Source organism: Mobula birostris, chromosome 22, assembly GCF_030028105.1.
Source record: "Mobula birostris isolate sMobBir1 chromosome 22, sMobBir1.hap1, whole genome shotgun sequence".
Taxonomy (NCBI): domain Eukaryota; kingdom Metazoa; phylum Chordata; class Chondrichthyes; order Myliobatiformes; family Myliobatidae; genus Mobula; species Mobula birostris.
Window position 1 is genome coordinate 7043501 of NC_092391.1, and position 15476 is coordinate 7058976.

The 15476-nt window shown below is 40.7% G+C and overlaps 1 protein-coding gene across 1 annotated transcript in view; it reads right to left on the reverse strand.

Moving 5' to 3' along the window:
* The window catches only part of psmb7 (proteasome 20S subunit beta 7), an 81253-nt gene that overhangs the window by 24747 nt on the left and 41030 nt on the right, over positions 1-15476 (reverse strand). The window contains exon 6 of the mRNA XM_072239871.1: positions 3220-3278. Coding sequence (XP_072095972.1) covers positions 3220-3278 — 59 coding nt within the window. The remainder of the gene's footprint in view (positions 1-3219; positions 3279-15476) is intronic.

Sequence of the window (15476 nt, forward strand, 5' to 3'; positions counted from 1 at the left end):
CTATAATTAATTATACATCCTGCGGAGGGCTGTAATATGCCTAGATGCGTCTAAACAGCTGGAAATAGAAGAGGAAGAAGAAGGCGGCTGCTGACAAAGCCCGCTCTTCTCAAGAAAGATCTGTTTATGTGCACCATGCCTCGATCAAACCAACTTTCAGAGGACATTAGAAGAATTGTAGAGATGCATGAAGCTGGAAAATGCTACAAAAGCATTTCTGAGTGTTCATCAGTCCACAGTCAGGGAAATTGTCTACAAATGGAGGAAATTCAGTACTGTTGCTACCTTCTCTAGCAGTCGGCATCCTGCAAAGATCATACCAAGAGCACGACGCGCAATGCTAAAGAGGGTGAAAACAAACGCAAGGGTAACAGCAAAAGATCTGCAGAAATCTCTAGAACTTGCTAAAGTCTCTATTCACTTATCTTTGTAAAGAAAAACAATGAACAAGAATGGTGTTCATGGAAGGACGCCATGGAGGAAACTACTGCTCTCCAAAAAAAAGCACTGTTGCACCTCTCAAGTTCCACAACATTTCTGGGACGATGTTTGTGGGCAGATGAGACAAAAATTGAACTTTTTGGCAGAAACTGCTATGTTTGGAGGAAAAAGGGCACTTGACACCAATACCAAAACCTCATCCCAGCCATGAAGCATGGTGGAAGGAACGTCACGGTTTGGGCTGCTTTGCTGCCTCAGGGCCTGAACAGCTTGCAATTGTTGAAGGAACAATGAATTCAAAATTGTATCAAGACATTTTAAAGGAGAATGTCAGGGTAGTGGTCCGTCACCTAAAGCTTAACAGAAGTTGGATAATGCAACAAAACAATGGATCCGAAACATAGAACGGTTTAAAAAGAAGGAAATTCATATCCTGGTATGTCCAAGTCAGAGTCCAGACCTTAACCCAGTTGAGATGCTGTGGCATGACCTGAAGAGGGCTGTGCATGCAAGGTGTCCCAGAAATATTGATGAACTGAAACAGTTTTGTATGGAGCAATCATCTAAAATTCCTCCTCACCGTTGTGCAAGTCTGATCAACAGCTACAGGAAACTTTTCGTGGAGGTTATTGCTGCTAGTTATTAAATATAAGGGTTCACATACCTTTTTCCAGCCCAGGTTGTGAGTGATTAAACAATGTGTTCAATAAAGATATGAAAAGTACAAATGTTTGTGTGTTACTAGTTTAGGCAGATTATGCTCGTCTATTATTGTGACTTAAATGAAGATCAGACCACATTTTATGAGTAATTAATGCAGGAAACTAGGTAATTGCAAAGGATTCACAAACTCTTTTTTGCAACTATAAGAGTGCAATTCTGACGTGTCAGGTACAAAGAAAGTCAAAGACTACAATTATTTTTACAGATTAATACAACTCAACTTGAAAGCAATTTTACTTCCCAGAATGCATATTAAGTGTTATATTTTGCTTCTACGATGCTGAGGAAAAGTGGCGACTACATTCTTGAATTACCATAGCTCAAGAACTAAAATGGAAAATATATAAATCTGCCAAAACTGATAACTAAAGTTGAAAATGGAACCAAAACATGCAATGCACAAAAAAATTTCGTTCAAGACATTCACCTTGATGTATTTATACATAATGCATGATGCAGTGACATAAAGGTTTATATTAAAATGTTTCAGCAAGAAGTATGAAAACACCAGTATTCTCAAGTTAACCATTTAAACTTTACAAGAACAACCAGCTAGAAAAAGCCATTTAACCAAATGGCCCTAACAAGATATATGTATATTTCACAATAAGTATACCCACTTTACTCTCCTGTGGGATCAATTAAGGAATGATTCTTACTTCCCTCTCCCACTTACAAGTTCCAGATCAATTCTCTGGGTTATAATTTGCAACAAACAACCCAACAACTCCGCATTTCAGACAGCTCTGTCACGATCAGAAAGTGTTTCACAAAGCTTATGGTCATCTAAATTTACACATAAGGTTGCGTTTAGTGCTTTTCACAACCAAACAACCAAGGCCAATCAACCCTGATGCAGGGTTTTTGCACTGAAATATTGACAGTTTCTCTACACCCCGACATCCCCCTCCCCCGAGATACTGCTCAACCTGCAGAGTCTCTCCGACAGTTTGTTTGTTTGATCCAGATTCCAGTATCTGCAGTCTCTCGTGTCTCCAAGGACAATAGTGTACTGGTCTTCATCCCATGGAGGGAGAGATGCAAAGAGATATACTGATCACTGCTCAGCATGGACTAGGTGGGCCCATGTTTGTTAAAATGCAACCTCAAAATAAGAACTGTCATAAACTCTTCCATAACACCCAATTTTATAATCCAATTAACCCTTGGAAGGAAATGTTTCTGCCCTCTTCCTAGATTATTTTTATGCTCGAACAAGATTTGTCCTTCAAAAGAGAGCTCCTTCAGAATATTCCTTTTCCTATGATATCAACAAACTTGGAGATGCCATAGGATTTCTGCTTTAGTACAGACCTGCTGTAAGCATTCTCTGTCCAGGATAACAGAAACATGTGCAAATCCCTTGCACTGTATTTCTACATCATCAAAGAACTTCTCCAAAGCTCAACATTAATGGAGCAATTTCATACATTTACTTCTTTGTAGAGAAGAACGTTGCCTCCAGGGTCACAATATTCACTGATTTTATATTGATCTCCTCCTGCTTTGGAGCCCGAATTTAATTTAAATACTACTGCATCCACATCCACGTCTGGCAAAGCTCTAAAGACACAGAGATGTTTTGTTTCTACAGCATCTCCCCCAATGAACAAGATCTTTTGAACATCATTAAAGGAATCACAACAATATCTTGCAGCCTCCAGAAATGTGCTACCCTCTCAATTTCAAAATAACAGCTCCCACATTCTTCATTACATCAGCTCTTGCTTATTGCCCTGTAAAGGAATGATAATTGTAACATCTTTCCAAGATCTTTAAAAAGAATTTTTAAAGATATATTTTTCAAAATATTCAGTTTTCAACATTCACCATATAAATTTTGGAGAGCTTCTTACCATAGAACACCTAAATAACCCAAAGGTCACTATATAGTAAAAACAGAACATTCCTCTTATTACTAAAGTTTAAAGGTTCATTTTCAAGCAATATGATTTGAATGCTTTGGGAAATGGACCTGTAGGACATTAAGATTATTCCCTTTTATATCAAATATAAATAAGACCAGTCCACTAGCTGTTATCTACATTCTCTTACCTCCATATCTGGCTTGTATCGATCTTCAAACACCGCCATTGCTGCCAAAGATCCAGAACCTATGTATATATTAAAAGCATTAACTAACATCAGGAACTTCCAAAACTCAACATAAATATAAAAACAGTCAGACACATAATTATAGTTATGTGTAGTTAATTGCATAATTGCACTACTTGCAACAAGTAATTGTACTACTTAATTAATTTTTTAAGAACAAATACAGTGGACTCCAGTTAACTGGGACTCATCAGAAGGACCTGGATGCCCCAATTAGCCAGTTTCATGGAAACAGTTAAAGGTATAAAAAAGCTATACTACTGTTTAACTGAGTTACAGTTTATGTATTTAAATGAAATACAGAACAAATTAGAACACTATCAATACCACTAGAGTACTATAAAACTGTGTATTAGTTCCTAATAGTCATCGACAGAGGAATTCGTTCAGTGTACATTGCTGTATTCTTCTGATTGACTGTAAATGAACAAAATCAGTGCAGATGCCTAGTGCATATCATGGACCGCTTTCATACAATGCCTTTGACAACTATATCCTTCAAATCATAATTTTCACTGGAACATTCAAGACGATTGTTGATATCTTTAAGTTCCTCATTGTTCCCGGCATCTCTAAGCCTGAATGCTTGAAACTGCTGTGAGCAAAACAATTCTGACAAATATGAGTGACAAAAATCACTGCTTTTTAAATACACGCATATGCAACTGATGCTATTTAAAAACTGTTCACTCTTAGCATGGTGTACTGTCTAACAGCCACATTAAGGCACATGACTGACACTACTTAGAAACTTCGGCAACAGTCTCCTGTCCCAATTAAGCAGTATAGAGGACAAAATTTTAAAAATAGAACCTCGGCTATTTTCTTGATTAGTTTTTGTTCTTTAAGTGTTGTCCCAAATAAGTGGCTGCCCCGATTAACTGATGGCCCAATTAAATGGAATCCACTGTATTTTTAATTGTAAATGATAGTATATTTTATGTATAGTACTTGTCTGCTGCCACAAAACAACAAATTTCACGTGTCAGTGACAATAAACCCGATTTTGACATACAGTGTATATTTCTAAACCTTATCAGCTGATTGCTAAATGTGATATAAACTGACAACAGCATGGCAGTGTAGAAGTTAGCACAATCGCTTTACAGTGCCTGCGATTACCAATCAGGGACTGATTGCCGCCGCTCTGAACATCATTCTCCCATAACTGCACATTTCCTACGGGTACTCCGTTTCCTCCCACATCCCAAAAGAAGATATGTGAGTTAGAGTTAGTAAGTTGTGGGCATGGTATAATGTTGTCGGAAGCATAGCGATACTTGCAGGATGCCCCCAGCACATCCTTGGAGTGTGTTAGCTGTTGATGCAAAATTGACACATTTCACTCTGTTTCAATTGACGTGATAAATAAAACTAATCTTTCTCCTCTAATCTCATAAAGCAACCACAAATTCATGTGGTTACCCACGAAGGGTGATTGATAAGTTTGTGGCCTAAGGTAGAAGGAGTCAATTTTAGAAAACCTAGCACATTTATTTTTCCTACAGTTACACACTTAGTCCAGCGGTCGTGGAGCACATGGATCCCTTCTTTGTAGAAGTCGGTGTCTTGGACCTCCAGAAGTGGTCCACAGCAGAGGGTGATTGATAAGTTTGTGGCCTAAGGTAGAAGGAGATAAGGAGAAACTTCAAACCTTCTGCATTTTCACTCAGAGTTGAACTGCACGTGCATGTAAAGAGAGCTGTATAACACATCTTCTACCTTAGGTGACGAACTTATCAATCACCCTTGCTGTGGGCCACCTGGAGGTCCAAGATGCTCTCGTTACATACACATGCAGTTCAACTCTTTGAGTGGTAATGCAGAAAGTTTGAAGTTAATAACTCATCTTCTTCTACCTTAGGCCACGAACTTATCAATCACCCCTGCTGTGGACCACTTCTACAAAGAAGGAATCTGTATGCTCCACGACCACTGGACTACGTGTGTACCTGTAGGAGGGGACTATGTTGAAAAATATAATGTGCTAGGTTTTCTAAAATTGACTCCTTCTACCTTAGGCCACAAACTTATCAATCACCCCTTGTACATTTTGTTTTCAATTAAGTTAGGAAAATGACCTACGCATCAAATTAATCATGGTCCTTTGACATTTGTCGTCTAGCCAGTTACAGGACACCTAGGAAAAGTTCTGTGCTCGATACGGTTTGAAAATAAGTGTAATACTGCAAGAGGCTGGGAACACGTAGGATGAGCAAAGAAAGCAGTGCATTGGAAAGACTTTGTTTTGAGGAAAAATATCAAAGTGTTAAATAACATATAGCAATCAGCTATATGAATTTAATCCAATTACAAGTAATTAAAGAAAGAATTAATGAAAAATGCAAGCAAATAATATTCAAATCTAAAATTGCTGTAGATACTCAGCAAGTCAACAGTATCTGTGGAGGGAGAAAGTCAAAATTGAGGTGAGAAACAAAAGAACTGGGAACATTTATAACTTGCTTATGATATTAAGTTGCAGAGAGGGGGAAGAGCTGGAGGGAACAGTGGGGTTATTTAGAATAACACACACAAAATGCTGGAGGAACACAGCAAGACAGATAGCATATATGGAGAGGAATAAAGAGGTGAGTTTTGGACTGACACCCTTTATCAAGACTAGAAAGGAAGGGGGAAGAAGCCAGAAGCAGTGAGAATATTTATTTTTATTTTATTTAGAGATATAGCACAGTAACAGGCCCTTCTGCCCTAATGAGTTTGCCCCCTTGTGACTAAATGACCTATGAATCCGCATGTCTTTGGAACCTAAGAGAAAACCAGAGTACTCAGAGGAAACCTAGTCATTAGGAGTATGTACAAACTCCTTACAAACAGTGGTGGGAATTGAACCTGGATCACTGGTGCTGTAATATCGTTACACTAACTGCTACATTACCACAGACAGAACGTTGAACAGTAAACAACACAGAATAGGCCCTTCTGCCCACGATGTTGTGCCGATCCTAGAAACTACTCCAAGATCATTCTACCCCTTCCTCCCACAGAGCCCTTCATTTTTCTTTCAACCATGTGCCTATCTAAGAGTCTCTTAAATGTCTTTAATTTATCTGCCTCTACCTCCATCCCTTAGCAAAGCGTTCCACACATCCACCACTATCTGTGTAAAAAGCCTACCTGTCATTCCTCCCATACTTTCCTCCAAACACCTTAAAGTTATGCCCCCTTGTATTTCTGCCTTGGAAAAAAGTCTCTGACTGTCCGCTCTATTTATGCCTCCTATCATCTTGTACACCTCTATCAAGTCACCTCTCACCCTCTTTCACTCCAAAGAGAAAAGCCCTAGCTCGTTCAACCTCCTCATAAGACATGCTCTCTAATCCAGGCAGCATCCTGGTAAATATGCCCTGCACCCTCTCTAAAGCTTCCACATCCTTCCCATAATGAGGCGGGCAGGACTGAACAGGCTGAGAGAGACTGAATGACACAAATAGTGACGGTGCTAGCAGAGGGAGGTTGGTGAAGACTTGTTAATCACAATCTGTCTGCAAATATAAATAGAAGGTGATGTACGAAAACAGGAGGAGAAAAATTTTTTAAAAATCCTGGGTCTGTAAGGCACACGCTAAGAAGCAAAACACCACCAATGCTAGAAGCACGAATTAAAATTTATGGCTAATTCCAGGGGCCGCCAGCATCTGCTAGTCCAAGTGTCGATATTGAAGACTGAAGCCCGAAGATCAAATGGAAGTCCAGAAGTAGAAGCCCAATGGCTGATGACCGGAGACTGGAGGTGTTGTTCTGCTGAGTATGGTAGGCATGCTCTGTTAGTGCCAGAATTTATGGTGATACTTGCAGGCTGCTCGCAGCACATCCTCAGGTTGTGTTGGCTGTTAGCACAAACAACGTATTTCACTGTATGTTTCCATGTACATGTGATAAATAAATCTGAATCTGAACCTGAAGTCTTTTTTGAAGCATAACAAAACTCCTTCAAAGGCCTTCCCCAAATACTCTCTCTAATCACTCATCTCATTTGCAGTTTTTACAAACATGCAATTGGGGGCTAGATGTAACAGTAAGTACACTACGAAATTAATTCACAGGCTGTGAAGAGCTTTGAAACATCCCAAGGACAAATGCACCATTTTTATCGCTGAAATTTCAGGTTATATTGTAAAATAATTCATCTCCTTATAAGGCAACCCAATGAGCCACAAACATGCATCATTCACTGAAATTCGGTTTAATGCAGTAAAAAAAAATTTCAATTAAAGTCAACTGAATTGTTTCATCTTTTTGGAGGGGATAAGTAAAGTTTGACGCAAATGTGGTTTTTGAGGCTTTTAACAAAAATAAAATGAACAGAAAAGCAGGGGCCTGTGGAATCCAGGAGAAAATACAACTTGGATCCAAACTGGCTCAGTGCCAGGAAACAAAGGCTAATGGCTGACAGGTGTTGTAGTAGTAGCTGCAAAGCACAATTCTGCTAGAACCTCTGCTTAGTCTTACTCTTATCATAGCACAAACACCAGTGATTTAGACTTTAATGTAGAAGCCTAAGAAAAAAGAGACAAGTAGACAACTTGGTTGGGAAACCATGTACACCTGCCCTTGTTACAGAATATTAAACATTGATATGTTTTGTGGGTGCACCGTGGTCTGGAGAAACATTGTTTTGTTTAGTTGTATTTCTGTACAGTCAGATGACAATGAACAGAGCAGTACAGGCTCTTTGGCCCATGATGTTGTGCCTATTGTTTATATCCCTCCATTTTTCTATTATCTGAGTTTCTTAAATGTCCCTAATGTATCTGACTCTATCACCACCCCAGCAGAACATTCCATGTACTCACCATTTTATGTATAAACTTAACTCTGACATCGTGTTGGCACGTGGCCAAGTGGTTAAGGCGTTCGTCTAGTGATCCGAAGGTTGCTAGTACGAGCCTTGGCTGAGGCAGCGTGTTGTGTCCTTGAGCAAGGCACTTAAGCACACATTGCTCTGCGACAACACCGGTGCCAAGCTGTATGGGTCCTAATGCCCTTCCCTTGGACAACATCGGTGGCATGGAGAGGGGAGACTTGCAGCATGGGCAACTGCTGGTCTTCCATACAACCTCGCCCAGGCCTGTGCCCTGGAAACCTTCCAAGGCGCAAATCCACGGTCTCACGAGACTAACGGGTGCTATTATTATTACCTCTGACATCCCCCCTATACTTTTCTCCAATCACTGTAAAATTATGTTCCCTGGTATTAGTCATTTCTACCCTGGAGAAAAAGGCACTGCCAATCTATGCCTCTTATCATCTTGTAAACCTCTCATTCTCCTTCACTCCAAAGAGAAAAACCCTAGCTTACTCAACCTGCATCTGCAGCATCCTGGTAAATTGTCTTTGCAGCCTCTGTAAAGCTTCCACATCCTGATCACAATATTCCAAGTGTGGTCTAACCAGGGTTTTATAGAGTTGCAACATTACCTCGTGGCTATTGTCTAAGGCACAGAAATATAACAGCAATGATGTCATGCTGAAACTAAACAATAAACTCGTTAGGGCATAGTTTCGGCTATCATACCACAGAACGGTTATATAGTATCAGTGAGAATGTAGGAGACTTACGATATCATCAAGTCTGGACATTTGGTTTTCAAGGAGCTGGGTTTTCTGGATAAGGGATGTCTGAAAGGAATTCAAACTGAGGTATAAGCAATCCCAGCATTACATAGGCTTCCATTCTCAAGAACTGTCCATAAGCTGATTTCTCCATAAATGAGAAACATCTGTTTTCTACAGCTATCCAAATCATATCACTCTACATACACATTGTAATTCTTTCATTTCATCAAATATTCACCCTAACCCTATCAATAATTAACCAACTGGAATATATACTGCAGCAAGTCACTAATGAATATGAAACATTTCATTATTAACACTATCTTGAAAAATTCTTTAAAAATATATGAGGCAATTTGCTTAAAGTCTGAATGCCATAAATCAGGTCATCCATAATAAGACCATAAGACAAAGGAGCAGAATTAGGCCATTCGGACTATTGAGTCTGTTCTGCCATTCCATCATGAGTGATTTACTATCCCCCTCAACCTATTCTCCTGCCTGCTCCCCGTAACTTTTGATATACCCTTACTAATGAAGAAACTATCAACCTCTGCGTTAAATATACCCAATGACTTGGCCTGCACATTCAATTGTTGCAATGAATTCCACAGGTTCACCACTCTCTGGCTAAAGAAATTCCTCATGTCTGTTGTAAAGGGATGATCTTCTGTTCTGAGGCTGTGCCCTCTGGTCCTAGACTCCCCCACCCCCCTTTCTTCTAAACTTTGGCAAGTACAGTCCCCAGAGCCATCAAACACTCCTCATACATTAACTTTATTGTTCTGGAATCATTCTCGTGAACCTCCTCTGGACCCACTCCAATGCCAGCACACCTTTTCTTAGGGGTCCAAGTCTGCTTATAATATTTCCTCACAAAATGAATGTTAACATTGCATTTGCCTTCCTTACGCTGACTAAACTTGTGAGTCAAAGTTCAAAGTAAATTTAACTTAGGTTACTGTTCTCAGAACTCTCAAACTTCCATTTTCCACAATTGCCCCCGTCATACTTAAAATAAACAGTTCTCCTGTTTAGAGGAAGAATGAACGGAAGTGGAGGGCGGGCAGGGGAGGGGGGTAGTTTTTATGATCCAGCATTTTTGGTGGACTGGCACCAGTCAGGTGCAAACATTGATTGATGACAGAGTCTACTCTGCTTTGACAGAGAGTTTCAATCTCTACCTCAAAAAAAAAGAAAAGATCAGCTTTATTTGTTACTTGTACATTGAAACATATAATGAAATGTGTTGTTTGCACCGGTACAATTTTGCCCTTTTTTGCATTGGGCCTCTTACCCAAGAAAGGATGCGCTGACAACAGAGAGGGTTCAACCAAAATGATTCCAGGATTGAAAGGCTTGTCATTATGACGAGCGTTTGATGGCTCTGGGCCTGTACTCACTGGAATACATAAGAATGGGAGGGAATCTCACTGAAATCTATCGAATGTTAGAAGGCCTCGATACAGTGGACGTGGAGAGTAAGTTTCCTATGTTGGGGGAGTCTACGATCAGGGGACGCAGCCTCAGAATAGAGGGATGTGCATTTATAACGGAGATGAGGAGGAATTTCTTTAGCCAGAGGACGGTGAATCTGTGGAATTTGTTGCCACAGGCGGCTGTGGAGGCCAGGTCAATGGGTATACTTACGGCAGAGGTTGATAAATTCTTGAATAGTCAAGACATGAAGGGATACGGGGAGAATGCAGGAGATTGGGGCTGAGAAAGAAATGAATCAGCTGTGATGAAATAGCAGAGTAGACTCGATGGACCAAATGGCCTAATTTTGATCCTATATATCTTATGGTCTTATTATCAAAGTACATATATGTCACCATATACAACCCTGAGATTCATTTTCTTGCGGGCATGCACAATATATCCAATAGAAGCAATGAAAGACAGCACTCAACAGCCTTTCATTGATCCTATTGTATTTCTCAGATCTACTGTGCATGGCCGCAAGAAAACAAATCTCAGGGATGTATTCAGAGAATCCTGCAGTAGGACTCCCAAGTTCTTTCGTACCTCTGACTTCTAAATTTTCTACTTGTTTAGAAAATAGCTTACACCTTATTCCTTCTACCGAAGTGCATGACCTAGACTATACTCCATCTGCCACTTCTTTGCCCATTCTCCTAATCTGTCCAAGTCCTTCCGCACACTCCTCAGTCTGTATGGCAGTCTCCTCAGTTATTTCTACCATCTTTTAAAGAACAACCAGTTACCTTTTCCTGCATTCTTTTTATATTACCTCAATAATCCTCCTTAAATACATCAGAATGTCCTACCAGAGGCTTTGTGCATTGTATACCACATTGGTTTTACACTCTGCTGAAGTGGCAGGCATGACAGACACTTTGTCCACAGCAGAATGGTCACAGTGACAGCACAAGATCAACAACCAGGCAATTTATTTACTGGAGTGATATTAGCAGGATGTCAGTGCTCTTTGCTGTGGCAAAATACAATGTTCAGCTGCAATATTTTCCCTCTGCCACTTCTTTGCCCATTCTCTTAACCTGTCTAAGTCCTCGTGGAGACTCCTTACTTCCTCAACTCTACCTGCCCCTCCACCTGTATTTTTAGTGGCTCAGTTTTCGTGTTGTTCTCAAACTTGGGCACAAAACCATCAATTCTATCATGCAAATTATTGACATATAACACAAAAAGAAGCGGTCCCAACACTGAACCCCAGCAGAACATCACTAGTCACCGGCAGCCAACCAGAAGAGGCCCCCCCCCCTTATTCCCACTTTTTGCCTCCTGCCAGTTAGCCAATCATCTATCCATGCTAGTATCTTTCCTGTAATACCGTGGGCACTTATCTTGTTTAGCAACTTCATGTGTGACACTTTGTCAAAGGGCTTCTGAAAACCCAAGAAAACAACATCCAATTCTTTGTCTATCTTGTCTGTGGGCAACTTCCAGGAGGAGGTATTCTCTGTGTTTTTGCTGCCCTCACTCTCCTAGCTGGTAGAAGGTTGGTTTGGAAGGGGAGGTCTGAGGAGTACTGGTGAGCTGTCGTAGTGCTTCCTGTAGATGGAACGCACTGCTGCTGCGAGTCAACGGAGTGAGTGAATGGTTATGGACTGCGTGCCAATCAATCGGGCTGTTATGTCCTGTATGGTGTCAAGTCTTGAGTATTGCTGAAGCCAGACTCAACTGGGAATAAAGACCTATAATGTCTTGAAAGTGGCATAACACGCAGGTAGGGTCGTAAAGAAAGCCTTCAAAAATTAGAACACTGGGACGTTATGTTGAAGTTGTACAAGACACTGGTGACGCCTAATTTGGAATATTGTGTGCAGCTCTGGTCACCTACCTACAGGAAAGAAATCAATAAGCTTGAAAGAGAACAGAGAAAATTTACAAGGATGTTGCTGGGACTTAAGGACCCGGGTTATAGGGAAAGGTTGAATAGATTAGGACTTTATTCCTGGAGTGCAGGAGAATGACGTGAGATTTGATAGAGCTTCACACAATTATCAGGAGTATAGATAGGGAAAATGCATACTGCTTTTTGCCCTCAGGTTGGCTGATATTAGAGGTCATAGGTTAAGGGTGAAATGTTCAAGGGGAATCTGCGGGGGACATTCTTCACAAGGGATAGTGTGACCATGGAACGAGCTGCCAGCATTAGTGGTAGATGCAGGTTCGACTGTAACAACTGAGAAGAATGAGGGGATATCTCATTGAAACCTATCAAATATTGAAAGGCCTAGCTAGAGTAGATGTGGAGAAGATGTTTTCTATAATGGGTGCATCTAGGACCAGAGGGTACAGCCTCAGAATACAGGGATGTCCATTTAGATGAGGAGGAATTTCTTTAGCCATAGGGTGGTGAATCTGTGAAATTCATTACCACAGACAGCAGTTGCGACCAAGTCACTGGGTATACTTAAAGCAAAAGATGATAACTCTTGATTAGTCACAGTGCCAAGGTTATGGGGAGACGGCAGGAAAATGGGGTTGAAAATGATAACAAATCAGCCATGATGGATAGGCAGAACAGACTCAATGGGCCAAATAGCCTAATTCTGTTCCTATGTCTTAGGGTCTAACACTTAGGAGAAGTTTGGACACGTACATGAACAGGAAGAGTCAGAGGGATATGGTCCAGGTGCAGGCGTGAACTAGAGTTCAGAGTTCATTTCTGACGTCCTCTGTGAGGAGTGTCTGTATGTCCTCCCCAAGGAATGCATCAGTTTTCCCCATGTGCTCTGGTTTCCTCCCACAGTGGTTAATTGGTCATTGTAAATTGTCCAGTGATTAGGCTGGGCTTAAATCGAGGATTCCTGGGCGGCACGGCTTGAAGGGCCGAAAGGGCCTTTTACGTGTTGTATATCAATAAATAAGTAATTAATCAAAAAGGCAGACCTCTGCTCTAACAGGTCAATGAATACCAACAAAATGGGTCCAGAGCAGTATGTGAAGAAATCTCCACCCCCTCCCCAATGCTTCCTCCTATCCCAAACAGAAAATAAATAACCATTTCGGTATTGCGCATTAAACGCAATTCAGCATCATTTTGAAAATGAGAAATGTTAACAATTTGTGCCACACCACGCAAAGCATGGGGCTTTAAAACACATCATCCCATCTGCTATATAGTTACTAACTGGTTCAGAACTTCTATTTCTGCTGAAAAATGCATTTCATGCCTATTTTTCAATCCAATTAAAATAACTTTTTGGCATTTATTACTGTTTTAAGTAACTCTGCATACTACTTCTCATTTACGCGGCCTGCACAAGGAACAGAACTTCCCATTTAAAGTGATTTGTGAACACTGGTCGACCTCCACAATGGATTTGAATTGAAAAGAGGTAGCGATTAAAGGCTTTTGAACGAGATGTCCTGCTGATTTTATCAATTCTAGTGAATATGTAATGGTGTAATACAACCTGACAGTTATAGTGTAGGGAGAAAAAAAATACTGACTTTCTCATCAGCAACATTTAAGCAGTCTGATTATAGATCAAATACAAAGCCTAGAAGCAGTAAATTTACAGAAAATAAATTGATCAGTGTGCTGATATTCAATCTGACAGTGAACCTTGGGATAAAATATCACTAAATTCAGAACGATTAGAGTAAAGCAATTTTCTGTAACAAAATATATTGCTTAAAGCTGTCGGGAACCAAAAGGGTACATAATAAGCAATGACTACCCATTGGAGATTTAAAGTGTGTGTTGAAGCAGCCTCATTCTCTAGGTACATATCCACTGGAGGAGTCAGAGAGTTTGCAGCTTAGTGCACCTGATCATACAGTTGCCCAGGTCAAAGAAGTGTGGATTCAACCCCTTCATGAGCCAAATATTCCAACATTACACTTCCACGACACATTGAAACTGCAGATCTAACCTGAACCAACAACACCTCCTCACTAGTAAAGAAGGCACAGCAGCATCTACACATTCTGAGGAGATTGAAATGTGCAAGGCTCTCCTGTCCCCATTCTAACAACTTTTCTACAGAGAACCATCAAGACTGTCCTGTCTGGCTGTATTACTGTGTGGTACAGAAGCCCTATTCTAACAACTTTCTACAGAGCACCATCAAGACTGTCCTGTCTGGCTGCATTACTGTGTGGTACTGAAGGTACAAGGCATCGGACGGCAAGGTTGTAGAAAGGGCAGCAAAAACCACCTAGAGGATCGTCAGAGTCTCCCTCCCCCACTGTCTGTGACATTTACCAGAAGCATTGCAGACAAGAACTCAAAGCATTGTTAAAGATCCCTACCACCATCCCACAATCTCTTTGACCCACTGCTATCAGGAAGGAGATACAGAAGGATCACATCTAGGACTGCCAGAATGGGTAACAACTTCTTCCCTCAGACTGTGAGACTAATGAATAGCCTATCACCAAGGTCTCATCATTAAGACAGCAAGCTGGTTACTGCTTACCTGTGCTGCACTTTACTACGTGCATTTTGAATTATATTTTATTAAGGTATTAATAGTATAATACTTTGGTTTATATGCTGTGTGAGATATGTATGTCAGACTCAACAACAATGAGTTGTTGTTGACCCAAATACTAGGTTTCAAACTCCCTGACTCGACGATGATGGGACACTGAAAATTAGGCCTCGAATTCCCAGACTTGACAATGATGGGACCCTGAACACTAGTTCTTGAGTTTGGCCTACAACCGCACGGTAAGAAATAGGTTAAATTTCTTTCATCTTTCTCTCTAACTTCTCACCACTGCACGATTCATCCAAACCTAATTAATTTGGTACAACCAACATGACCTGATACATTTCTTTATAAGTATATAGGGGTGAATGCAAAAACATATAAACTGATATTGTGTGAACAGTTTCGTAAAAAAGTAGCACAGTAGTGTAACACTTTACAGCGCCAGTGACCCGGGTTCAATTCCCACTGCTGTCTGTAAGGAATTTGTATGTTCTCCTGTGACTGTGTGAGTCTTCCTCCGGGTGCTCCAGTTTCCTCTCACAGTCCAGATGTATGGGTTAGTGCGTTGTAGCATGCCATGTTGGTGCTGGAAGTGTGACGACACCCCACCACAATTTATCTTATTTTATTTTGAAATACAGTGCAGAATAGGCCCTGCCGGCCCTTCAAGTCGTGCTGCCCAGC